The sequence below is a fragment of the Anser anser genome, assembly GCF_964211835.1.
Source record: "Anser anser genome assembly, chromosome: Z".
Taxonomy (NCBI): Eukaryota; Metazoa; Chordata; class Aves; order Anseriformes; family Anatidae; genus Anser; species Anser anser.
In genome coordinates, this window is record NC_139723.1 from 64,614,765 (window position 1) to 64,642,093 (window position 27,329).

At 41.9% G+C, this 27,329-nt stretch overlaps 1 protein-coding gene across 8 annotated transcripts in view; it reads right to left on the minus strand.

Annotated features, from left to right (window-relative positions):
- Positions 1-27,329, minus strand: part of MAST4 (microtubule associated serine/threonine kinase family member 4) — a 303,813-nt gene that overhangs the window by 160,717 nt on the left and 115,767 nt on the right. For 4 of the 8 annotated variants that reach the window (XM_083816619.1, XM_083816622.1, XM_083816624.1 and 1 more), the window contains one exon: positions 23,068-23,142. The exons of the other annotated variants lie outside the window; for them this stretch is intronic. In XM_083816619.1, the coding sequence (XP_083672745.1) occupies positions 23,068-23,142 (75 nt within the window). The remainder of the gene's footprint in view (positions 1-23,067; positions 23,143-27,329) is intronic. 8 annotated transcript variants of the gene reach the window in all.

Sequence of the window (27,329 nt, forward strand, 5' to 3'; positions counted from 1 at the left end):
AACACCATCTTTCCTCGATGATATCTATAGCCTCATTTTTCCTATACATCACAGTGCTGATGTGAAAATGCCAGGTCACTTCCTCCCCCCATGAGTAACTCCAAGAAAAAAAATCACAATAGACTTAAGCCTGCTTTTCCTTCTCAGATCAGATTTAATTTTTTCAGCTCCCACATGATTGTGCATCATTTAAAACTCACCTGTCTTAACTTTTGAAGCTGTGGAAAAGCCTTTATCAGCTGTGTTTGTACAGACTTTCTTAATCCAAACCAGACTTGCCAGCATTATGCTTTCATTCTGATAGTACAGCAGAACTCCACAACAGAGTCTATTCAGAGCATGTGGAAAAAATTTAAACATGCTCTAAAAAGGGCCAGTCTATAAATTATAGATGAATTATATAGAATATATAGAATTATATAGGTAAGATAATAACAAATATAGAAGATACAGAATTATATGGGTGAGATAATAATGAATAACCACTTATTACTAGATAGATAAAAACCACCAGTATCTTTTATAAGCTAAATAGGCAATTTTTACTCAGTTTCTCCCAGCTGCTTTAGTCAACAACCACTGAAAACAAAGAAGCACCGAATGATACCAAAAATCACCCAGTTCTTCATCCTTGCAACTCTAAGGCTCATATCTCAGTTACACTAGAAATGACCTGTAGCTCCCTGAAGTTCTCTAGCATTATGCTGCTTCCTTTCTGAGGGGGCTCAGTAAGCCTTAAGCAGAAGACCAGTTGTGGTAGTCCTACTGCACAGCATCCAACACAGGCCTACGGACTGCCATAGGGAAAAACATACTGGTGTCAAGATCTTCAGGTCACATACTTATCAGAAAAGACACTGGAGTATTAAAAAAATAAAATAAAAAATCCTTCAGTACCACTCTGTATGGTTCTCAGGGACCATCTCTGTCCCAGAGGATGACACCATGCTCTTCTGCCCTTGCCCTGCATGGAATCCTCCTCAGGAAGTTCCAGTTTTGCTGTTTTTAGGGCTGTTTCATTCCACACCAGTCACACAAAGGAGACTAAATGGACCACACACTCTTGTCCTTGAGGCCCTTTATGTCAAAAAACGTGGTCTGAAAACATAATAAGCCTTGTCTCAGGTTCAAGAGATCTGTGCAAGTCTGTGCCAAATTGTTGTGATGATGCAGTAAGACTCCCATACCAAATTTAATTGCAGCTATCGTTATCAGTTCAAATTCCATACTCTGTGCATTTTACCATTAATAACATAGTTTCATAGCAACAGATGCTTTTTGATCATTTCAGTAATTATGATTCTTGCTCTGGTTCTACACATCTATTAAGACATTTCAGTCTGGTCAAGTTCAGTCAGTGTACCAGAGTGCAGATAACCAGCCTTATTAAAAGACCATAGACTGAATAAAGGACATTACACTTTTTTTCTGGGTCAAAGTCTTCAGCCCACTAACTAGAGAAATTGTTCAAATAACAGAATTAAATAAAAAGGTTTACATGACAGAGTTGTCTTAAAAAAAAAACACCTAACTTCATCTAGTTTCTTGTAAATATTGACAGCAAATTAGAGAAAACTCTAATATTGAATATGTCCTCCCCTATATGAGAAGAAGTAAAGATGCCATAAACTTATTGCTGGGTTCATTTTTAAGAAAATCAATAAAGAGCTGACACATTCATAAGCTGCTTCATAAAGATGTAGCTAGTGTTGTCAATACAGGTACAGCTCAGTTTGCTTCATCTTCAAACAACAATTGCAAGGTTCTCAAATATTCAGAAGTCTTAGATAAGAGAGTTTTCAGCTGTCAGCGAAGTAGGCTGAAAAAGAAACTTATTTTTTCAGGAAAAATTTTAGTAGTGCATTCTTCAGAAGGAAAAATCTTAAATATGGAAAAAATCATAGAAGGTTTTTTACCCTGTTGGTCTACTCATCCATCATTGGCCATAAGCATCTGAAGGCTTCCTGGTAATGTGTATTATTTAATACACAACTAATACACTGAATTAATAACAGGTTAACACTAACATTAACACAGCATTTATAATAGTAGGAGGGAATAAAAAACAGCCATGGCACACATTTCACCTTCTTATCAAAACTACTGACAAGAGGGATGTTGTGAGGGAAGAACATGAAGACTTTTCTTAAGTAAGCAATTATTATCTTTTTGCTGAAGACATGTTGGAAGATGCCAGATCTTTCATTGGTATGTGAGAACAAGGGAAAAAAGGCAGGGCGAGAAATGTAAGTATAGGATTGTTTTGATCTGTCAGGGGAAGGGCTTGCACTGTGCCTTTTACACGCTCATCTTGGCTCATTTATAAGATTAATATATCAAGTCATCGTATTAATCCAGTCTAAGTATCTTCTAAGCAAGGCAAGGGGAGGTTATGCTTTTTAGTTGATTGCTTCCAACTTTACCAACACTCTGTTCTTCAGATTCACGTAACACATTACCAAGGGTTACTGTGTGGAAAAAGATCAATCACCTCAAATGCCCAGTGTTGGTGTCCCACATCAAATGCCTCTCTCCTGCTGTAATTTTGTTTCTCTGTCAAAGGTGCCCTTTTGCTCTTATGCTAACTTACAATGTTTCCTGGTTCCAAGCACTGTAAAGCCTCTGCCTCTGTCCTGGTTCCAGTTAGGACAGAGTTAAGTAGCTCATAGTAGCTGGTAGGGTGCTATGTTTTGAATTAGGATGAGAAGAGCGCTGATAACATGCTGATGTTTTAATTGTTGCAGAGCAGTGTTTACACCAGGCCAAGGACTTTTCGGCTTCTTGCTCTGCCCTGCCAGCGAGCAGGCTGGGGGTGCAGCAGGAGCTGGGAGGGGACAGACCCAGGACAGCTGACCCAAACTGGCCAAAGGGGTATTCCATACCATCTGACGTCATGCTAAACAATATATAGGGGTGGCTGGCCGGGGTGGGGGGGCCGGCTGCTCGGGAATAGGCTGGGCATCGGTCAGCGGGTGGTGAGCAATTGCATTGTGCATCACTTGTTTTCTTACACATTGTTATTGTTAATACTATTACCATTATCACTATTATTATTATTATTGTTATTATTATTTTCCTGTCTTAATAAACTGTCTTTATCTCAACTCACAGGCTTCACTTTCCCGTTTCTCTCCCCCATCCCAGAGAGGGAGGGGGGAGGGTGAGCGAACGGCTGTGTGGTGTTTAGCTGCCAGCCGGGTTAAACCACAACAGTCTTTTTGGCGCCCAACGTGGGGCCCGAAGGGTTGAGATAATCTGACCAGAGTGTGTTAAACTAAAATTGGTATAAGTATTGGACCTGCTTAATAGTTGCTAGTCACGATGTTGATTGCCTTAATCTCCAGTCTGCTGTACCTGTATTCCAAATTGAGTTTTATGGTGCGTTACTTTCTGTATGTGCTCCCTGTTGCACTGTTTATCCTTTCCGGGCCCTGGTTTAAGATTGTTATGGTACTGTGCGGTGTAGCAATGGCTTATGAAATGATGAAATATCTGGTCATGACTTTAACCTGGTATTTGTACTCAGCACTGACGTCGACTCTATACTTTGGAACCCATATCTCGGAAACTATTAGCAATTACACCTATTGCCTGTTTTCGTTAGGGAGCCAATCTGTGAAGGGGACAGGGGAAGACATGTTTCCCTACCTGTTCACTCTCCCTTTCTCCTTCACCACCACCCTCTTATCCCCCGAGTTAGTTACGGTGGTTCTCCGAGATGTTGAATATCCTTGGGATACTCAGACCAGCCTGCTCTTGTTGTTATGTCTCCTGAATGCGCTTCAGATTTTGTGGAGGGTTAAACAACTACTTAGGAATCTCATCCGGAGATCTGTCTTGAGGCGGGATAGTTGCGAGTGGCAGGGAGTGTGGGAGGATATGGGCAGGTTCCTAGAGCAGTGGTCACCTCCAGTGTTTTGGACATTCACCCCTGAACAACTGCAAAATCCTAAAAAGCTGGCAGAATGCTTGAAAAAAAGGTGTCATGACTCTGGCAGTTCCAAAGTGACACAAATCACTGTAGCGTGCTGGGGTCTGGCTTGTGCCTATCGAGCTGCAATTGATGCTACTAGCAACCTAGCTCCAGCTCCTGCAGCCGCTCCAGCTCCAGCTCCTGCAGCCGCTCCAGCTCCAGCTCCTGCAGCCGCTCCAGCTCCTGCAGCCGCTCCAGCTCCTGCAGCCGCTCCAGTTCCAGCTCCTGCAGCTGCTCCAGCTCCAGCCCCTGCAGCCGCTCCAGCTCCTGCAGCTGCCCCAGCTCGTGCAGCTGCTCCCACTCCTGTGGCTGGGTCAGAGAAACGAGCTGTAGCAGTGCAAGTTGACCCCGCAGAGGGTATTCCAACCCCTGTGGCAGACCCTGCATCTGGGTCAGAGAAACGAGCTGTAGCAGTGCAAGTTGACCCCGCAGAGGGTATTCCAACCCCTGTGGCAGACCCTGTGGCTGGGTCAGAGAAACGAGCTGTAGCAGTGCAAGTTGCCCCTGTAGACAAGGTGAAAAAATGGTATAGAGGCTCAGGTCGTTTAAAACGCAGACAGTCTTCTGCTAAGTCTGGGCGTAGTGAAGACGAGGCTGGGCCATCAAAGGTGCAGGAGACTGAAGATGAGGATGAGGATGGCGAAAAATCAACAGTAACTACCCGGACTCCATACCAGCCATCAAAGGTGCAGGAGACTGAAGATGAGGATGAGGATGTCGGAAAATCAACAGTAACTACCCGGACTCTACACCGGCCATCAAAGGTGCAGAAGACTGAAGATGAGGATGAGGATGTCGAAAAATCAACAGTAATTACCCGGACTCTATACCAGCGTGAGCTACGAGATGTGCGAAAAGATTTTGGTCGCTGTATAGGCGAGCAGCTTGTCACCTGGCTGCTCCGGTGCTGGGACACGGGAGCCAATTATGTGGAATTGGAGGGCAAGGAAGCCAGGCGGCTGGGATCCCTTGCTAGGGACGCATGCATTGACAAAGCAATTGGAGATGGAGCACAATCTCGCAGCCTCTGGAGGCGTCTCCTGTCAGCTGTGAAGGAAAGGTATCTCTTCAAGGAAGAACTTGTATGTTTACCAAGCAAATGGACCACCATGGAGAAGGGAATTCAGTACCTGAGGGAATTGGCCGTACGGGAAGTAATTTATAAGGACCTAGACGACGCACAAACATCCGCAGATCCAGATGCAGTCCGGTGTACACTACCCATGTGGCGGAAGTTTGTACAGAGTGCCCCAACATCATATGCCAGCTCATTGGCAATGCTAGCCTGGAAAACGGAGGAGAATCCCACAGTGAATGAAGTGACTAAAATACTCCGGCAGTACGAAGGAAATCTCTCCTCTTCCCTAAAGGCCTGTGTCTCAGCTGTGGAGAAACTTTCTGAAAAGATCCACCAACTTGAAGAAAGATTATCTTCCCCTTCACCTGAACGAACCAGTGTCCACCAGCTAAAAGAGAATGCTTTGGAGAAACTTTCTGAAAAGATCCACCAACTTGAAGAAAGATTATCTTCCCCTTCGCCTGAACGAACCAGTGTCCACCAGCTAAAAGAGAATGCTTTGGAGAAACTTTCTGAAAAGATCCACCAACTTGAAGAAAGATTATCTTCCCCTTCACCTGAACGAACCAGTGTCCACCAGCTAAAAGAGAATACCTTGGAGAAACTTTCTGAAGAGATCCACCAACTTAAAGAGAGTTTATTTTCCTCCCCACCTGTACAAACCAGTGTCTCAGCTATTAGGGGTAAACGTTCATCTATGCAAGGAAGACAATATGGTGGGCACACACACCGCGCCACCCTGTGGTTTTACCTACGTGACCATGGAGAGGACATGAGAAAATGGGATGGAAAATCTACTGCGACCCTAGAGGCACGGGTACGTGAATTGCAAAGGAAAACAATTGGGAAAAAGGAGTTCTCTGAAAGGTTTGCTGCTCCAACTTCCAGCAGGCAGTCCTTTAAACACAGAAATGAAGATTCTGACCAGGACTAGAGGGGCCCTGCCTCCAGCCAGGGGGAGGAAAGGGACAATCGAGTTTATTGGACTGTGTGGATTCGATGGCCTGGCACGTCAGACGCACAGAAGTATAAGGCTTTGGTAGACACCGGTGCACAATGTACTCTAATGCCATCAAGCTATAAAGGGCCAGAGCCCATCTGTATTTATGGTGTGACGGGGGGATCCCAGCAGTTAACTGTATTGGAGGCTGAAGTGAGTCTAACCGGTAATGAGTGGCAAAAGCACCGTATTGTGACTGGCCCAGATGCTCCGTGCATCCTTGGCATAGACTATCTTAGAAGAGGATATTTCAAGGACCCAAAAGGGTTCCGCTGGGCTTTTGGCATAGCTGCTTTGGAGACAGAGGACATTAAACAGTTGTCCACCTTGCCTGGTCTCTCAGAGGACCCTTCTGTTGTGGGGTTGCTGAGGGTTGAAGAACAGCAAGTGCCGATCGCTACCACAACTGTGCACCGGCGGCAATATCGCACCAACCGAGACTCCCTGAGTCCCATCCATAAGCTAATTCGTCAACTGGAGAGCCAAGGAGTGATCAGCAAGACTCATTCACCTTTTAATAGTCCCATATGGCCAGTGCGAAAGTCTAATGGTGAGTGGAGACTAACAGTGGACTATCGTGGCCTGAACGAAGTCACGCCACCACTGAGTGCTGCAGTGCCGGACATGCTAGAACTCCAGTATGAACTGGAATCAAAGGCAGCCAAGTGGTATGCCACAATTGATATCGCTAATGCATTTTTCTCCATCCCTCTAGCAGCACAGTGCAGGCCACAGTTTGCTTTCACTTGGAGGGGAGTCCAATATACTTGGAATCGGCTGCCCCAGGGGTGGAAACACAGCCCTACCATTTGCCATGGACTGATCCAGTCTGCGCTGGAGCAGGGGGAAGCTCCTGAACACCTGCAGTACATCGATGACATCATTGTGTGGGGTGACACTGCAGAAGAAGTTTTCGAGAAAGGGAAGAAAATAGTCCAAATCCTTCTGAAGGCTGGTTTTGCCATAAAACAGAATAAAGTTAAAGGACCTGCACGAGAGATCCAGTTTTTAGGAATAAAATGGCAAGATGGACGCCGTCAAATCCCAATGGATGTGATCAACAAAATAACAGCTATGTCTCCACCAACTAGCAAAAAAGAAACACAAACTTTCCTAGGTGTCATGGGGTTTTGGAGAATGCATATTCCAAATTACAGTCTGATTGTAAACCCGCTCTACCAAGTAACCCGTAAGAAGAATGCTTTTGAATGGGGCCCTGAGCAACGACAAGCCTTTGAACAAATTAAGCAGGAAATAGTTCATGCAGTAGCCCTCGGGCCAGTCCGAACAGGACCAGATGTAAAGAATGTGCTCTACACCGCAGCCGGAGAGAATGGTCCCACCTGGAGCCTCTGGCAGAAAGAACCTGGGGAAACTCGAGGTCGACCCCTGGGGTTTTGGAGTCGGGGATACAGAGGATCTGAAGCCCGCTATACTCCAACTGAAAAGGAGATATTGGCAGCATATGAAGGAGTTCGATCTGCTTCGGAAGTGGTCGGTACTGAAGCGCAGCTCCTCCTGGCACCCCGACTGCCGGTACTAGGCTGGATGTTCAAAGGAAGGGTCCCCTCTACGCATCATGCAACTGATGCTACATGGAGCAAGTGGGTTGCACTGATTACTCAGCGGGCTCGAATAGGAAACCCCAGTCGCCCAGGAATCTTGGAGGTGATTATGGACTGGCCAGAAGGCAAATACTTTGGGATATCATCAGAGGAGGAGGTGGTTCGTGCTGAAGAAGCCCCCCTGTACAACAAGCTACCGGAAAATGAGAAGAAATATGCCTTGTTCACTGACGGGTCCTGTCGTATTGTGGGAAAGCATCGGAGATGGAAAGCTGCTGTATGGAGTCCTACACGACGAGTTGCAGAAGCTGCTGAGGGAGAAGGTGAATCGAGTCAGTTTGCAGAAGTAAAAGCCATTCAGCTGGCTTTAGATATTGCTGAACGAGAAAAGTGGCCAGTTCTCTATCTCTATACTGATTCATGGATGGTAGCAAATGCCCTGTGGGGGTGGTTACAGCAATGGAAGCAGAACAACTGGCAGCGCAGGGGCAAGCCCATCTGGGCTGCGGCATTGTGGCAAGATATTGCTGCCCGGGTAGAGAACCTGGTTGTAAAGGTACGCCATGTAGATGCTCATGTGCCCAAGAATCGGGCTACTGAAGAACACCAAAACAACCAGCAGGTGGATCAGGCTGCTAAGATTGAAGTGGCTCAGGTGGACCTGGACTGGCAACATAAAGGTGAATTATTTATAGCCCGATGGGCCCATGACACCTCAGGCCATCAAGGTAGAGATGCAACCTACAGATGGGCTCGTGATCGAGGGGTGGACCTGACCATGGACACTATAGCACAGGTTATTCATGACTGTGAAACATGTGCTGCAATCAAGCAAGCCAAACGGTCAAAACCTCTTTGGTATGGAGGACGATGGCTGAAATATAAATATGGAGAGGCCTGGCAGATTGATTACATCACACTCCCTCAAACCCGCAACGGCAAGCGCCACGTACTTACAATGGTGGAAGCAACCACCGGATGGCTGGAAACATATCCTGTGCCCCATGCCACCGCCCGGAACACTATCCTGGGCCTTGAAAAGCAAGTCTTATGGCGACATGGCACCCCAGAGAGAATTGAGTCAGACAACGGGACTCATTTCCGAAACAACCTTATAGACACTTGGGCCAAAGAACATGGTATTGAGTGGGTGTATCACATCCCCTATCATGCACCAGCCTCTGGAAAAGTTGAACGATACAATGGACTGTTGAAGACTACACTGAAAGCAATGGGTGCTGGGACATTCAAAAATTGGGATACACATTTGGCAAAGGCCACCTGGTTAGTCAATACCAGGGGATCTGCCAACCGAGCTGGACCTGCCCAATCAAACCTGTTACGCACTGTAGAAGGGGATAAAGTTCCTGTAGTGCACGTAAGAAACATGCTGGGTAAAACAGTCTGGGCTACTCCTGCCTCAGGAAAAGGCAAACCCATTCGTGGAATTGCTTTTGCTCAGGGACCTGGATGCACTTGGTGGGTAATGCAAAAGAATGGGGAGGTCCGGTGTGTACCTCAAGGGGATTTGATACTGGGTGAGAATAGCCCATGAGTTGAATTGTAGTATGTTAATTATTATATAATAATGTATGTCATCACTACCATGATTGCTATATATCATAGATGAAAATGGTGATTAATTAGAATGTATTGGACAGAGTGTAACCTGAGCATGACATAAATGGTATGGAATAAGGGGTGGATATCTGTCCTGGTTCCAGTTAGGACAGAGTTAAGTAGCTCATAGTAGCTGGTAGGGTGCTATGTTTTGAATTAGGATGAGAAGAGCGCTGATAACATGCTGATGTTTTAATTGTTGCAGAGCAGTGTTTACACCAGGCCAAGGACTTTTCGGCTTCTTGCTCTGCCCTGCCAGCGAGCAGGCTGGGGGTGCAGCAGGAGCTGGGAGGGGACAGACCCAGGACAGCTGACCCAAACTGGCCAAAGGGGTATTCCATACCATCTGACGTCATGCTAAACAATATATAGGGGTGGCTGGCCGGGGTGGGGGGGCCGGCTGCTCGGGAATAGGCTGGGCATCGGTCAGCGGGTGGTGAGCAATTGCATTGTGCATCACTTGTTTTCTTACACATTGTTATTGTTAATACTATTACCATTATCACTATTATTATTATTATTGTTATTATTATTTTCCTGTCTTAATAAACTGTCTTTATCTCAACTCACAGGCTTCACTTTCCCGTTTCTCTCCCCCATCCCAGAGAGGGAGGGGGGAGGGTGAGCGAACGGCTGTGTGGTGTTTAGCTGCCAGCCGGGTTAAACCACAACAGCCTCCAAAAGTTTTCCATTAACACTACAGTTGAATTTTAAGAGTTTCTTCTGACTTTAAATTTCCAGCTCAAGACTACTAACCAGTTCTCTGCACTTTCTCTGAACATTAAGATAACCTCACTCAGACCTGATTTCTTACATAACAGATGTAACTATAAAATTGTTCTGCCTTTGAGATAACCAAGCGAGTTCATGTTTGGGCCACCTCTTTCTTTGCAGTTCTAGTCTGACTTAACATGTCCAAGATGCAATTCAGTATTTGCTCTTCTTATGAAAAGTGATTTGTACCAATACCTTCTTCACTGGCAACATAAGTCTCAGTTACCACTTATTTCCCCTTCCTGCACTAGCTGCCAAAGATACAGGTATTACTATTGCCTTAAACTGAACTGCCTGCCAGATGAGTTTTTCACATTTTTTCTAGTCATCCAGATGCAGCCAAATCTTTAACAGGTGTCTTTTTTTTTTTTTTTTTTTTGTATGTACCCACAGCAATTAATTCAAAAGCCATCTCTTCACAAGTATTTTCATGAACAAAAATTGCTGCTTCTGCATTTGCAAGTTCTGCAAGGCAGTTGCTACGACTCTGGAAATACTGTTCACAATTCTCCCTTGTCACCTACCAAATATTTCTTGGCCAAGAACACAAGGCTGCTATTAAATATTTCAGGTGCATTTTTAGCTTATACGTTCTGCATGTTAACTTTCTCCCCTCTCATACCAAACACTAAAAAAAAAAAGTGCAAATTATGAACTTGGAGTCACAAATCAGCCAGAACTACTGTATACTTTAACAGGAGATAAACTACAAAATTAAGAAGCCCCTTAAGCTCAGATTTAACCAGAAAAGGCCACATTTTGCCTACTTCGATGTTCTGCATTCTACACAACTCATTTTTATTCCCTCAGTTAACTTCCGTGCTTTTGTTACAGGCACTGCTGACTGCCTCTTTCAAAGCAGAAACATATCTGTGCATCAGCTCCATGGGTACTTAAATGTGGTGTAAAAGGCATACCCAGACGCCTACTTAAAGCTAGGCATTGTTAATTTAAACGCAAATTAACTGGATTAAAAAGAAAGCCTAACAGGCTACATATATAAAACATAATAAAAAGAAATCAATTGCTTTATGTACAATATGGAAGCAACGTAAATAATCTATATGTATTTTCCTATAGATGAACCAGATACTATGGCAATGTTAAGGTTTAAAACAGACTGAACTAAGTTAACAGCAGTTAGACATGTTTCGTTTTACCTAGTATTCTTCTATGAACTGTTAACATTAGGAAACCTTGAATCCTATGAAACAAGGTGGAAAGTTTCAGAATGATTCCATGTATTAACAGTAAGCATCTTCCTAAGAAGAACACTATATATTTTCTGAAGTCCTTCCAATGATGGGATCTGCAATAGCATTTAGCAACTGAAAGAACTTAGTAAGACTTACATTGGGTAAGAGATACCATACAAATGACAGCCACTGATTTTTTTCAAAAAAATAAACATAGATCAGTGAACAGCTCCCACACCTGAATAAAAAGGCTTTAACTGGCATTGTTTTTAAGTAGACAGTGTATTACAATGGCTTCTTCAGAGACAGTAGCAAAAATCTAAGTTGATGACTAGTAGTCAAAGATATTCTCTGAAAAGATAACATAGCAGTCAGACACTGGAAGATGTTTTTGGAAAGCAGAATAAAATAAGTTTGACCAGATGAAAGAAGAAGTGCTACAAATATTGACAGGGTAAGTGATCACAAAAAAACATCCCTTTATGGGAATAAAACTCATAAACACAGAAAATGAGGGGAAAGAAGACAAATTTTTAAAAACATGTATATTGGCATATCTAATGCCAATTTGGTTATGTCAACCGAATCCATCAATGTTCAATGCTTCAGGGACATACTGCATCACTTAAAAAAGTACAAGGACTGACTGTAGCAGTAACCTACTGGCCAAATGAGAAACAGTAATGCAGTTAAGAATTAATGCTATTAAGCATAGTCTGAGTATCTCCACTGTATTTTAAGTTTTCAGCCGAAAGCAGCAGTGGCAAAACACAGAAGTTCCACTTCTTTACAACAATAATGCAACATGGCTTATTTGCAGAGCAGATACTGTTATTAGTAACAGGCTAAAAAAAAAAAAAAAAGGCATACTCAATGAGAAGCACAAATCCCCTTCAGAGAGAGCCATTTGACAGCTGCCAAAATTAATGCAGTAAAACTTTGTTTTCATTTTAAAGTCATCCAGTCTTTACTTCTTTCGAATACTTCCTAGTAAAATATAAGAGAAAAATATTGCTTTTGGTTTTATTTGTTGCCATGTTGCATTCTGAACTTTATTATCCCAATCTTTTAAAAATCAATAACCTACTATGTTTCTTTACCTAAAAAGTGTGAAATTTCTGAGAGAATTTTCCACTTCAAAGTACACAAAATCATTCCATCTAACACAGCGTCAGAAAATCCATGCTCCCTGCTGACCTGCTGTTGTAGAGCCTGTGTCACCCGTTGGCAAAGTACCATATCACCTCATGACCAGTGGAGACAATGCACTGACTGCAAAGTGTTTGGAACACCAGTGTTAGCTAGATTCCAGCTACCAAGCTGACACAAATACTCCCATCTTTGTAACTGAAGAGTGCTATCACTGATAAAGGGGGAAAGAGAACGAATTAAAATAAATAAATAAATCACACAAGCCACCATACACCAGCTGCCTGCAGAACTGTTCAGCTGAATAAATATAAACAATGATACAGTTTACCAGAGCTGGAAAACCCTAAATCTGCACTGAGTAAAGCCATGGGTTTCTACAAGTTCTTTTAATTAAGCATGAAAAGCAGAGGCTTTTTAATGGACATACCTACACAGGATTTTACCTACCATTAAAAAGCAAAAGAATAAAGCAACAACAGCATGCAGTGGCTAGCTTCGGCACTTCTCTCCTCAGTTCGACAGTGATGTGGATCACAAACTGGCTGAACATCTGGACCTGGAGAGCAGTGCTCAGAGATGCAAAGTTTAACTGGAGGTGAGTAATGAGAGGAGTACCCCAGGGTCAATACTGGGTTCAGTCCTGTTTAACATCTTCATTAACGATCGGGATGATGAGGGTAGAGTGCACCTTCAGTAAATTTACAGACAAATTTACAGACAACAAGAATCTCATGAAAATCAACACGGAGAAGTGCAGAGTCCTGCACCTGGGGAGGAACAACCCATCACCAGGACAGGCTGGAGGCCACCCAGCTGGGAAGCAGCTCTGCAGGAAGGGACCTGGGGGTCCTGGTGGGCACCAAGCTGAACGTGAGCCAGCAAGGTGCCCTGGCAGCTAAGAAGGCTGATGGCATTCTTGGCTGCATCAGGCAAAGCATCACCAGCAGGTCAGGAGAGGTGATCCTGTCCCGCTACTCAGCGCTGGTGACACCGCAGCACCTGGAGTGCTGTGTCCGGTTCTGGGTTCCCGGTACAAGACAGACCTGGACATACTGGAAACAGTCCAGCAGAGGGCTACAAAATTGTCCAAGGGACTGGAACATCCCTCCTATGGGGAGAGGCTGAGAGCTGCGACTGTTCAGCCTGGAGCAGGCGAGGCTCAGGGGGATCTTGTCAATGTGTATAAATACCAGAAGGGAGGGTGCAAAGAGGACTGAGCCAGGCTCTTCCCAGTGGTGGCCAGTGCCAGGACAGACGGCAACGGGCACAAAACAGAACCCAGGAGGTCCCAGCCAAACATCCGGCAGCACGTCTTCTACATCATCACAGCATCTTTGCTGTGCAGGTGACGGAGCACTGGCACTGGTTGCCCAGAGAGGCTGTGCAGCCTCCAGCTTTGGAGATCTTCGAAAGCCACCTGAACGTGGTCTTGGGCCACGTTGCTCTGGGTGTCCCTGCTGAGCAGGGGTTGGACCAAAAGGCCTCCAGAGGGCCCTTCCAGCCATTTTGGGATTCTTGACAATACAGCTGCTAAAGTCTTAAGACTTAAATACTTAAAGGAATCTAGTTCCCCTCCTCTTACCAGCATCAGATCATGATAGCTGACAATTCTGTTACAGTTCCAATTATACAGTGAGCATGTTCAGCAGCTGCTGTTAAACAGCTGTCAAAATCAATAACTAGAAGATAAACTGATTAAGCCTGTCTGCAGCATGAAAGACTCGCCTACATTTAAGCTTTGATTGCAACAGTTTGTGTTAGGCATTTCACAGAGGATGGAAGGGGCTAAAATGATTAAATAAAAAACCCAATCACGTTTATTCTTTTTTCCCAGGACTGGTCACTCCTAGCAAAACACCAGCCTTGCTCTACCTTGACACATTCACAATCATCAGCTTGAACAGACTCCATATGCTGAAAGGGGAAAGTACTTCTCTAGGAGCCTCAGAACTGAGGTCTGCAGCTGCTCTTCACACGTAAGGGTAAAGGGAAGATTCTCATCAGGCCAGGAACAAAGCTCACAAATTGCTCACTTTCCCACAAGAAATATATGAGCTACAGCAGAGGCAAAATAATTTTTTTTAAGCCTTCATCAGGCAACAAAAATACCTTACAGAAAAAAGGCAAATTTATATTTGCTCTGCTTGTCACTTCAGGTATCCCATACCTTATGCAATTAAAGGTCTCAAAATCAGAGATTTTGCTTAACACTGACATTTTAATCTGTATTTATAAATTCAAAGTTTTTCAGTTCAGCTGACCCCATGGCTTACTAGTAAGTAATACACTCCGCTGATGTGGAAGATAGGCTCAAGTTCTAGGGCAAAGGTCACACTGGAAAAACTGAGACTGGCTGGAGAACAGCAAGGTAAATATTAACTCTGTTTGTGAAAACCATTTGTGTAACCATTTGTTAAAACAGCTTGGTCAAAATGAACATTTCTTTTTTTCACTTTAGTCTCATGCTCCTATCAACAAGCTGAAACTTATTTGTCTCCTACATAGCCTTAAGTGCACTGAAAGAGCCACACCAATTTCTGCCGCTCCCAAAAGAGTGCACGTCCTATCTAACTTAGGGAGCAATATTCTCATGAGATTTTCTCTTTTCCTCCATTTTAAACTCAAAAACAACTCTTCATGGGCCTTCTCATTACACACCTGTGTTCTACCTCATGTTCTGCTTGTTTGCTGCACTTACTGCTTGATCGCAAAAAGCTATTGTCACTAGAACAGAACAGTTCAGTCATAGGGGACCTTCAGAGATCACCACGTCCAACTGCCTGACCCCTTCGGGGCTAACCACAAGTTACAGCACGTTACTGAGGGCATTATCCACATGCCTCTGAGCACTGACAGGCGCGGGGCATCAGCCACCTCTCCAGGAAGTCTCTCCCAGCGTTTGACCACCCTCACGGTAACGGAATTTTTCCTCATGTCCAGTCTGACCCTCCCCTGGCACAGCTTTGTGCTCTTCCTTTGTGTCCTGTCATCGGTGAGGCTGCACCAACGCTAAACAGCAGGAGAATCACCACGTCTGACCGGCTGTGCTGTGCTCAGTGCACCCCAGGATGTGGTTTGCCCTCCTGGCTGCCAGGGCACGCTGCCGGCTCACGCTGAGCCTGCCGTCAGCCAGCACCCCCCGAGCCCTTTCCGCTGAGCTGCTCCCCAGCCACTCATCTCCAAAACTTGCCTGTGTCCTGCACTGCTCCGTCCCAGGTACAGAACCCAGCATTTGCCTTCACCAAACTGCACTGGCAGACATGCTGAGGGTGCATTCCACTCCTGCATCCAGATCACTGGTAAAATGGAACTGGCCCTTGAACTACTCTTCCTGTACAGTGGGCAAGAGACTACATCCTCATCACCAGCTGTTCCAGGCATCTCCAATTACCACTCAGTGCTCCAAGAAAAGAAGAATTGATTTCAACCTCTCCAAATACAATATGGGAGAAATCCCATGATCCTTATTCATACTACACTGCTCTCCCTGCTGATGTTATCCAGCTCCTTTAATTAGCGGCAATCTCAATTTTGAGTACCCACAGCAGTGAAGACAAGATGGAGAAGGTAATTTTTCTTTGGAGATCTGAATGTTTTTTTTTGTTTTTTTTTTTTTTAAGTATTCCCAATCAGAAAGGAATCATAACACCAACATTAGCCGTCTGCTATTTTTATCTGAAAGTCTCAAGATGTCTGCAACAACAGATATATCTTCTGCATCAATCACTGCTTGAAAAACTCTGATGCATGCAGGAAGCTCATGTCTAGGGAACACCAGCTTCCTAACACTGACAATGCAAGTTCCTAGATCGGTGTTGGAACATTGTGTGTAAGAATTTGTGAACTCTTGACATAAAGTAGATCACAGCCTAGGCAAGGTTTTCAGCTAAAAACAATGGTAGAAAGACAATCCTTCTTACATACAGAAAGCAAAAATAAAATATTGATAAATCCTCTTCCACTATTTATATCATTATTTGGTCTCTCTGTATCTGCTACCAATAAAGTCAGGTATATTTTATAAGTGTTTTTTTGGACTACTAACATTCTAGCAAAGCTGAGATTAGGATCCAGATAACCTTTTGGTTTATTGCCATTTTATAGCCAATTTCGTCCCACTCCTTGTCCAATATGGCAGATGGATTGTTCCAAGTCAAACTGCAGTAAATCACATCAGCAACTGTATTAAGTTTGTGCAAGCATTACATTTTTAAAATTCCCTTTTACCTTTGACTGATCATCCTGTTTACACCGTTAATAAGGTCTAACAGGGTAAGTGAAGGTTATTCGAATTTATATCTCTATTCAGTATGCTTGTTTGCAAGGTTCTGTTGTGAAATATCTAATAATTAATGGAAAGAACTCTCCAAAGGTACAGGGATTTCTTATGTGACTGGTAAAACTGTCCATCCCAAAGACTTCCTCGGTGCCCAAAAAGATTAAAATGGCAACTTCAATTACGCATCTCTTCGACATGAAATTAAAAATTGAAGAGTAGACAGATACAGCTTCTTCTCTACACTGTTTTTAAGCCAGCAGGAGGCAACACAATCTCAGAATCTGCAACAGGGAATGGTATAAAAAATTCTTCCTACTTCCTACATTGATTTATATGAGATATCTGACAGGCTAAGTCGAGCACCTCTCACCTTTTCTGCATTCATGCTATCAAGACCAAAACATTTAAGAAAAGCACCAGTGTATTCTGGATAATAATTTTCATTATTGAATATAAGTGCATGCAGAATAAAATCATCTTTTGGGGGAGAAAAGTGGCTTTTTGATGACACAAATTTTATCTTAGTATGTTTGAAATATCTCCCAACAGTGACTTTTCTCTTTCTTTTTTCTTCAGTTCTGCAATTCTGTTCTAGCCCAACCCTTTTACTTATGTCCACACTATGCAGGCTTCCCACAAAACACTTAAATAAGGATGTATGCCCACTAATTTAACTACATCTGAAGCTTTAGAAGTTCCTCAGTTGTTTTTTTGTATACATACGGGCATTTACATAAGTCAAAGAATTTCTAATACTATTTCTACCCCAGCTATTTCTATTTTTAATCAATCAGGAGGCATGCAAGCACACGGATGGATGCCACACATTCAAAGTAACAGCTGCAAACTTCTAATTATAACTTGGTACTACCTTCTACAAAACAAGGGTTTTAGTAAGGAGAAAGGGGAGTATTGTATATTTATTTTGTTTCCATTTGGGGGAAGAAGTTTATAAAACAGATCTAATACAATGAATAATACACTAGTGACAGACTTACTTGTTCAGGAAACCAATTTTATAAGGAAGTCAACCCTAACTCGCCAAAGAGAGCACCCATGTGTGCTATCTGGCTGCAAACTATCTTCTGCTTCTATTTATATGTCTGCTAGACTCTCTATGACCTTTGGTAAATATAACCTTCTAGTAATCAATTGGCCATCAAATCAAATCAAATTACAAACTACTATCAGCTGTTGCCAGAGAGGAGTGTTAAGGAACTGTGTTTCTTTGCAGTCCCCAGCCTATAATGGATAATTTCTTTTTTAAATGAGATCATGTGATGCACAAGTTACAACAATACCTTACTCCTGAAGTAGACTCATAGGCAAGAAAACTTTTTTTTTTTAAAACCTTTATTTGTATATGCTGCAGAAATTCTTCAGTCTAAGTTCAATAAAGTTTACTGTACTCTAATTGCTAAAGTACTCACATCCGAATGACTTAAAACATAAATAAACTTAAACTCTGCTGAAGTGTCCTCTCTTTAAAATCAGCTTGGAGTTTTTCATTCAATTGATTGTTCTATCAGTGTTGTTGGTCTTTTTGCAAGCTAACAATATTCAAAGCAAACTTCATAATGGTTACAGATGTGCCCAAATTATAGTGCCAGCCTATATGGAACACAGTTTTATTCTTACCATTCTTACCAGCTTTAATCTTTTTACTGAAACACCACAAGAGTTTGGGAATAGTCTGAATGTTTTCCCTATGCCTCTTTCTCAACCTCCGTGCTCCCATATCAAATTGATTTTTGACCATTACCTTTCCCAGCTTTATAAATGAGTGCTTTCTTTTGCCTTTAATTATTTACATAATTCCTGTAGCACTTTCTTTAACATTGTCTACCTGTGCTCAGTTTGTGATTCACAAAAAAGCTCCAAAAAACAAACTACCCTGTAACCTTTTAAGCTTCTGTTTCAAGGCACCACCAAATTATGAAATATAACCAGTAAAAGATGGGTACAGACTACACCTATGCTATCTCCTATGTACGCCAAAAACAAACTCCGCTCTGTGTGTTTAAGTGGACTAGTTAGAAACCTTTTTTTTTTTTTTTTTTTTTTGGCATCGACACTGCCTGTCAGCTAGAAGATGCTATGACAACAAAAAGGCTACTTCAGATCGGCCAGACACCAGCGTGCAGCCAGCACCTCACCCATCCATCCGGGAGTAACTCAGGCTGGAAAGTACCCTGGGAGGTCACCCGGTCCACCTCTCCATGCAAAGCAGATGTAACTTCACAATGAGATCATGTTGCTCAGGGCCTTTTCCAGTCAAGATTTGAAGATGTCCAAGAATGAAGTTTCTGCAGCCCCTCTTGTCCAACTCCTTGCAGTGCTTAAACACCTTAACTGAGAAAAAGTTCTTCTGCCTATTCAGATTTTCCCCTTCTGGCAACCTGTGTTTCCTCTCGTCTTTTCACAATGCACCTCCACGAGTTACAAAATCTTCTCTATAACCATCTATTACACAGTGAAAGACTGCAACTAAATCCCTCTAAGCTTTCTCAATCCTAAACAAAGCCAGCTCCTCAGCCTCTTCGTGTACATCATGAACTCCAGTATCTCTCTTGTATGGGGGGCTCAAATCTGGATACAGCTTTTCAGATGCACCTGTAAAACGACAAACTGAGGGGAGTAGAGGGTTCATAGCAACTTACAGGCTAAGCACTTTGATTTTAAGTACTTTCTGCATGATTTGTGATTACAGCAACAAATATATAAGGGTCCTATTCATACCTTCAGCAGCTGTTTAGCACTAGTTAGGCAAGCATAATAGATGTTTCTGCTACTGTTTGTGGCTTCTCATTCTGCTGCCAAATGGTCACTCTTACCCCCAAAGCATAACGTGAGGTAAACCAATACTGATATTGATCGGAGCAAGTGCTGCTCCAATACCTGGGGAAAACCCAGAATAGTCTCTCTCAAGACATTTTTATGATTTCCCCTCACAGATGCAGGTATTAGCATCAGCTATTCCCAGCCTGGCAGAAAATTTCTGGCAAAGCAGACTGAAGACATGAGAAACCTATGGAGAAGCAGCTTGTTACTGTCTGAAGCCCAGCGTTCCCCAGCTTGCACCAAATCCATGAAGAACCACAATGCTAGACAAAAGCTTATGACAGACCTGTTGGTAGACAAGATCCACTGCGCAACAGTAGAGGTCACATATGCACACGATCCATGCCTGCAGCACTACCAGGGTGCTGTGAGGATCCTTGCCCAAGGCTTCCCCAGATGCAAAGTGTAGACTGAGGAATGAAGCAGGATACACCTCCCAAGGGCTTCTTCAGTTTAATTAACCAGAGGGTTATTGGCATTCTAACACTTCACAGAAAGTAGCTGGCAGACATAAACAACACATGAATACTGCAGCTGGCCATGCTAGCCAAGTTCACAGCCTTATCTTTATCTTATCTTTATTACCTTATCTTTAATTACTTATCTTTATTACTGTCTTTTATCAGGACAGGCCAAGATCCTCTCCCTTCAGGAACATTTGTCAGCAGTCACCCATCAGCAGTCAACACGTGTCCCTTGCTACTTTGGGTCTCCTCAGTCACTAACACACAAACACACCTCATACAGGTCCGGTTTATGATCTGCAGGATGCAGGCTGAGATCTATGTCAATCACCTGTAGTCAGCTGCACACAGGTGGAGGATCTTATGGTCAAGTTGTACAACAATATCCTCCAAATCGCTGAGCGACATACTACCTCTGCAATGGATTGACTAGTCACTATGCACAGAGAAGATAAGATGTGGCTGGGCTTCCCAAGTCTCCCTTTAACCAGCCTGACACCACCACCAGCAGTAAACCCAGCTCGTATGTCTTCTACGCACATACAACATGGTCTGAGCAGCACAAGCCTGAGCAGAACAGTAAGGTCTGTGCATTTGTCAAGAGCCCTCAAACATTCAAAGGCACCCTTGTCACCAATTATATACTAGCAGCTATTTTTCACCATAAAAAACACTACATATAAAACAATCTGTCCCACAAACACAAGCAGCTGCTGCTTCCATGAGCAACACTGCCTTGTTTCCAAGTCTCCCAAATACATTTCTCTTCCTATGCCCAGGAGGTTAGGAGCCAGATGCAAGAAACGCAGGGATCAGACATGCAAACCAAAACATCCTTACAAGCCCACCAGCGTATTTTCCTAGGCATAAAAACAGTATTCTTTTGCAGGTCTTTGATTGTCTTCCCCCACCCCCAGGCAGTGGCCCTGATACAGACAACAGTTTCTGCAAGCTGTGCAGCCTGGGCTTCCATAACATCCTGCCACCTGGGCAAACAGCTGCTGCACAGGAAGGCAAAAGGAATAAAAGGGATCCCACCAGTCTTTACAGAGCCAAGAGACAACATGCCATTTCAAAGTAATGAGTTTGTTTGCTTTTTTAAAAAAATATCAAGAGTCAAACCAACAAGCTTAAAGAAAGACATGTCAGCTTTGTTGATGGCAATTCACCTCCTCTCTTCAACCTAAAAGCAGCAAGCAAGGTTGCTATGGCTGTAAGAGTGCAACAAGACCAGCAGACTGCTGGCTTCTGCGCACCTTCCCCTAACTACCAGGAGCAACTGGCAGCCCTTCCTGAGGCAATAAACTGAGACTGAGTAGTGTGATTAAAAAAACAACAACAAAGAACCACTGGGAAAGTTGACAGTCTTGCTGCCTTTCTACAGCTTCTTACTTCTGGAATTACTTGCAGAGTTGACTCTCAGTCCTGTCCTCCTAGTCTTGATGGAGAAAGCTTCCCTGGACCCCACAGCCCCAAGAATCATCGATGCCTTGTGGGCCCAGGCATGAAAAGGGGCTGCCTCGAGGGCTCCGCAGCAGGTCTGCAGAGGTGTACAGAGTTAGAGAGTTAACTGTTTTGTAGGGCTTGGAGGCAATCTACGTTCCTCCAGTGTGCTAAAGCGTCTTCCAAGCAGACAGTCATTCAGAGGCTACTGACAATGTCTGTAGGGGGAGAGGTGGAGGATGACGTGCTTTGTGCTAAGAGTTCCCCCCATGGATGTTGGGCTGGAATCCAGAAGCAGTGAGCTGCCAATGGACTTGCTCCTAGTGCATCAGGATATCCTCCCAGCAGCAAAGACACAAAGCTAGCACAGCTTATGTCCGCAGGACGGCACTCTGGTATGCATTTTTCCTTTGGCTTTCCACAAAGAGGGAATTACCTGGAGTGATTCCAGAGTATATTAATGCACACAGAAAGGGTCTTGTCAAGAGACAGTAGAGTTAGTAAAAATTAATACCTGCTCTTAAGTAAACTATTTAAAGAAATAAATACTTCACTCACTTTTGCATCTGTAAGCCCAGAACTGCCTTTTCCTAGCCCTTCAAAAGGTTGTGACGATGTTGTACTTAGTAGTGACAATGTTGTTACAGTCCAAAATGAATAAATAATACTTAAAATTGCCATCAGAAGAAGTCAACACAACTAAAACTTAGTGAGTCAACACACTTAACAACAGAAAGACTCAGTCTGACAACAGTGATTTGAGTCACAATTTAGAAAGCAAGGTAAGACAACTTGTGTCCATGTATGATGCAATTCATTTTTTTTCTTAAAACCACGGCTCAATTCTTTCAAGACCAGGACTACCACCACTTATCTATTTCAATCTGTATCAAAGGTTGTACAAAAATGTTACCATTGATTTTTGCACATATCTAAATCAAAAGCAAAGTAGAGAACGGGATTTTTGGAGAATGGTACTAATGGATACACAGCTTCATTTTTGCTTGAATCTAACAAAAAGTAGCAAAAAACAGATGCAGCTGAACAGCTACAGATGTTCTGAAATATACACTATAACACAGTTTATTAGTCTAGATATTAAAAGCTCTGCAATAACATCACATTCACTGAGTATCTCAAACTTTTTTGCACACTGTTAACAAAAAACACCTCTAAAAAGGTGGACCAGTCTTATGAACCTAACCGGTACTGCTATTATATATGCTAATATCAGCTTTTGATGCCAAAGTCTTTTTTTTTTTTCTCTGAAACTTCCTATCAGAGCTTGATAATAGAATACTTGATTATTTTTCATACCCTGCCAATATTTTCATCAATGTAAGCCTTTTGTTTAAGACAGAAAAAAGAACTGACAAGTTGAAGAAAACAGACGTCATGGAAAATAATAAAACCAAACCAGAACAGTTCATACAGCTTCTGTTTCAGTTTGCAGATACATCTAAAAATTTATCCCAACGTTTTAAAGTACAAGAGTTTCACACCAATAGGAATCTCATCAGTGATGAAATTCACCTTTAGAGACAGAATGATCATATCACTTGCAGACAAGTAATAATTGTATCTCCTATCAAGCACACATAAGTTCTTCTCTTTTAGTAACAAACATTCTGCTGACATAATATTCCACTTCTTAAAAATGGTCCTTCAATGAAAGCACTCACTTTTGAAGCCGCTGGTTCCACTAGTCTCTGACGGTGACGTGTTGAGCTGAAATGACTCTTCTGAGGTGCCCCTTCCTGACAGCGAATGGAGAAAGGAGAGGGAGAAGAACAGAGAAAAGGGAGGGAAATGGATCGTGGAGGGGTTGGAATGGAGGATGTCGGAGAAGGGAGAGGAAGAGTATTTAACTGAACTGCATTTTCACTAACTCTGTAAAAGCTTTATGAAACCAAATTTCAATAATTTCATCATACAAATATCAAAGAAAATGAACCTTTTGACAGAAGTAGCCTCATAAGGCTTTTACGTATGTATTATTCATATGCATTTAACGACGCATATACTGTTTACTTTAAATAAGCATATACACAAGACTACTTCATTTCTAGATACGCGCATTAGGATTAAAAAAGATTCATTTTGCTCTTCTCATGTATTTACATTATCTTACATTTTCTATATCCACGTAAGAAGTAGCACACAAAAGAATCCAACCCATCAATCATCTTGCCCAGCTGGATCTACACTCTAACCCAAAGGCCAGCACCTCTTCTAGTGAAATACAACTTCTAATACTTGCATTCTCCACCCAACGCTTCAACAATCAACAACTACTTTATGTTTTAGAGATTTGTACCTAGCAGAGATTAGTACCTTTTCCTGAGAAAACTTAGTAAGAGATTCACCCATGCAAAGGATAATCATTTCCTCTTTAAAAGGAATCTAGAAGAGCATTCCACACAAAAATACAGAAGCACAACAGTCTTTGCATGTGCAAAATTATTTAGGATAATACCTTGCTGCAGCCAGGCTGAAAATTACCTGGATTTGCTGGAGTTGCAAAAGTAAGACTGCCTCTTAGACTTTAAACAGAGAACCAAATGGTGCACTGTTTGTTCTTGTTACTTCATTTGGTTTCCCCCCTTCAGTGATCAAAATTCATATCAAACAGCCTCTAGAATAGGGAACCAGTTTGTCCCTAACCTTTTCCTACATGGAGCTGCTTGCCTTTCAGAAAAATATAATATCTCATCCCAATGCATACTCAAACTGCTTAAATACACACAAAAATTGAAACTAGAAACAAATATAAAGTTTGAGCAAAAATATGCATTTTGAACAACTAAGTTGTACAAACTGAAATTTTACAAGGAAAAAGTATTTGCATCTCCTTTTCCTACAATAAAAGGAAAAAGCACCATAGATTTTATTTATTTTGCTGGTCTTCTGGTCCCTCAAATTTTCAGTACATCAGATTATTAGAGAGGCTTTGTATCTTTTTCACATTCACGCTTTCCCCTTTACTGAAATTATCATCTTGATATTTTTCAGACATCGTGAAGCTGTATCAAAGAGGTGCTCCTCTAACACAACTAAGAAATATTCTACATTAACGTATTAGAATGAACAGCTTTTCTGGAAAATGATTATATGTATCCCTACATCTTGACAGACTAAATACTTACTGCCAGCTAAACAGTTTTGCAATGTTTTAATCATCTAAAACAACAGCACTTACTCTGTTTGCTTTCAAAGTTAAGTAAATTTCCAAGTTAATTTTCTATACAAATTCTACCGAATATGGTAACTGAATTTTCAGCAAGTAATTTGTCACAAACAGACTGAAGACTAAATATCTACTGTCATTTCTAGAAACTTTAAGGCAACCACAAAATTTAACTTGCTCTTGAACTTCACAAATATTACTTTTATCAAAAATAAACACACTCTACTGTGTTTCAAATTTCAGCCTAAATAAATATCATTATCTGATGTTACCAAACTTCCAGCATTATAAAATATTTATATAAAATATGAAATATTATGAAGTATCTTAATATGAAAAAAAGTATATAATGCCTAGCAACTTCAATAATCTGCTGCTTTATGATCATCACCATTGCTGAAATTGGACTGGTGGTCTCTTTTCTTTCCGACAACAGGAAAAAAGGCCCATCACCACCACTTAGAGGCTTTGCAAAAAGAAGCAGGTTCCTGGAAAAATCTATAGGATGCAATGAACTATGAATAGAACAAACTACCTCCAGAAGACACACTTTTTCACATGAATAAACAGCTATATCTAGGAGGCAAAAAGGGAGAAAGAACACTGCAAGCAACTATGCAAAGGAGCAAGAACACAGCAGTGAAACAGTCCCTTTGCCTCTGTCAGAGTGCTGGCCAAAGAGGGCTGCCAGTCAAGATATATTTTTCTTTTTCTGAGTTCAGTCTCTAGAAACTCATTCCTATCCACTCAGGAAACCATTAGCTGGAGTTCCTAATGATGTACTAATAGAAGTGCATGAGTACTACTGGTTTCACTGAACAACAGCATGGAAATTTAAGTCAAGAAAAGAAGATAAGACAGATACTGATGGAGCAGCATCTAGATCTGACTGAATTGCATGCTTAGTGTCTAACTGGAACTATTACTGTGTCTTTGGCAATAACCATGAAGTGCTCCTTAATAATTCTTACTGTGAACAGCTTTACCCTTCTTGTACCAACAGAGCTGTGAGAATTAATCACTAATATTTCATCCTACCTGCTTACTTACACTTAAATAGCTTCCTGGAATCAACAGTACAAAATTATACTCAGTCAAATGCTCTGATACAGTCCCTCGAGGAAAGGCCAAGTCATAAAAAAAATCATTAACTTCTCTAGTGAATAAGTGCATCCAGAAGAAGTTTCATAGAGAACAACCACAGTTCTGCAAGCTAATTAAGTACATGGAAAACTAGGCACACAACTCTGTTGACTTCAACATACATAACCGAGCACTTCCCAGCTCTGGCTTTTCACTGCAATTAGACAGTGAACACTACTTCCTTGTTTCCACTTAAGAGCTCATTCTCTTTAAAGCTAAATTCGGATGCACAGATTGAACTATGGAGTCCTTAAAATTTAAAATCTTCATTAACAGCTTTTGTAGAAAGGTATTTTAAAAGTGATTACATGTATTTACATAGATGCATAGAAATTAAAGTCAGCACATGAAGTAGATTATTCTGTCACTGAGCTAATTCATCACTTCTTCCAAACTACAAACCCCATTAAATGTATCAACATGTGTTGAACAAAAATTAAATTGACTGATTATGAATGTTTATTTGTATAGAATGTAGAATAACAGAAATCTTGAACATATTTGTTTATATTTCTGATCACAGAAGACTTTATCAAAGTACAGAACTGATCATCATTTACATGTGTTATATTTGCCAGCAACACTTTTGTACAGTAGTGCTGAAGTATGATTAGGACAAGAAACGATGGTGTAAGCAGTGTCTTTAAGTCTTGGGAGGAAGGGAGAACTCTATCACCAATATAAAAATGTCAGAACAATTAACACTGATGAAAGAACTGGAAGTGTTTTTTTCCAGTAACATAAAAATCTTAACAACAACTTATACTTTAACAACTACTTATAATTTAACAGGTGATAACAAGATAAACACTTCTACATACCACTGCTTTTGCTGGAGTTCAGTGAGAGCATTTTCTACTAACATACACATTAAAAATACAAGGTAGTGCAGGAAGAAGTCTCAATACACTAAGGTTGTCTGAGAAATTGTGCCAACTAGTCAAAAACAAATTAAATCTTGGGTTTGCCCATATTTGCCTATAAAATATTTGCCTATAGTATTTTTAAACTAGTTTTAGAATGATGTCTCTGAGCAAAGCACATGAATTAACCAGAGGAGGTGGGTTTTTTTTGGTTCTGTGCTCTCTTCACCACTTTTTAAGTACATACTGGGAAAAGTGAAGCTACAATTACTACAGAACATGAACACTCTAATTGAAATTGGGAAAAAAAGTCAAAAGGTATTTACCCAGTGATGTCCATACCCCACAGACCACAATGGCTGATGATTTTTCCAGGATATGAGAGATACTAGCTCAAAATCCTCTACCTGCTTAATACTCAAGAGACAAAAGATTTACATTTTGTTCCTTCACCAAGGTATTTTAAATACTCTGTCTCAATCTCTCTGTAGATATTCCTATTTGTACAGCCCCTCATTGTAGTTGCGAGCACGAACACTGCAATCTGCTATTTAAAGTATGCATCTGATGGGGTAAAAATAAGGGTCAAGTGCCTGCTCCAAATCAGGATGAAAATTCATGACTGTTTCTCTTTCTTTCTCACTTTCAAAGCCAGTATACAATTCCTTCTAAGAGTCTTCTCTAAAACAACAAAAAAAAAAATCAGAACATTTTTACAAATGCAAGATGGACTTGCTTGTACTTCTGAAAA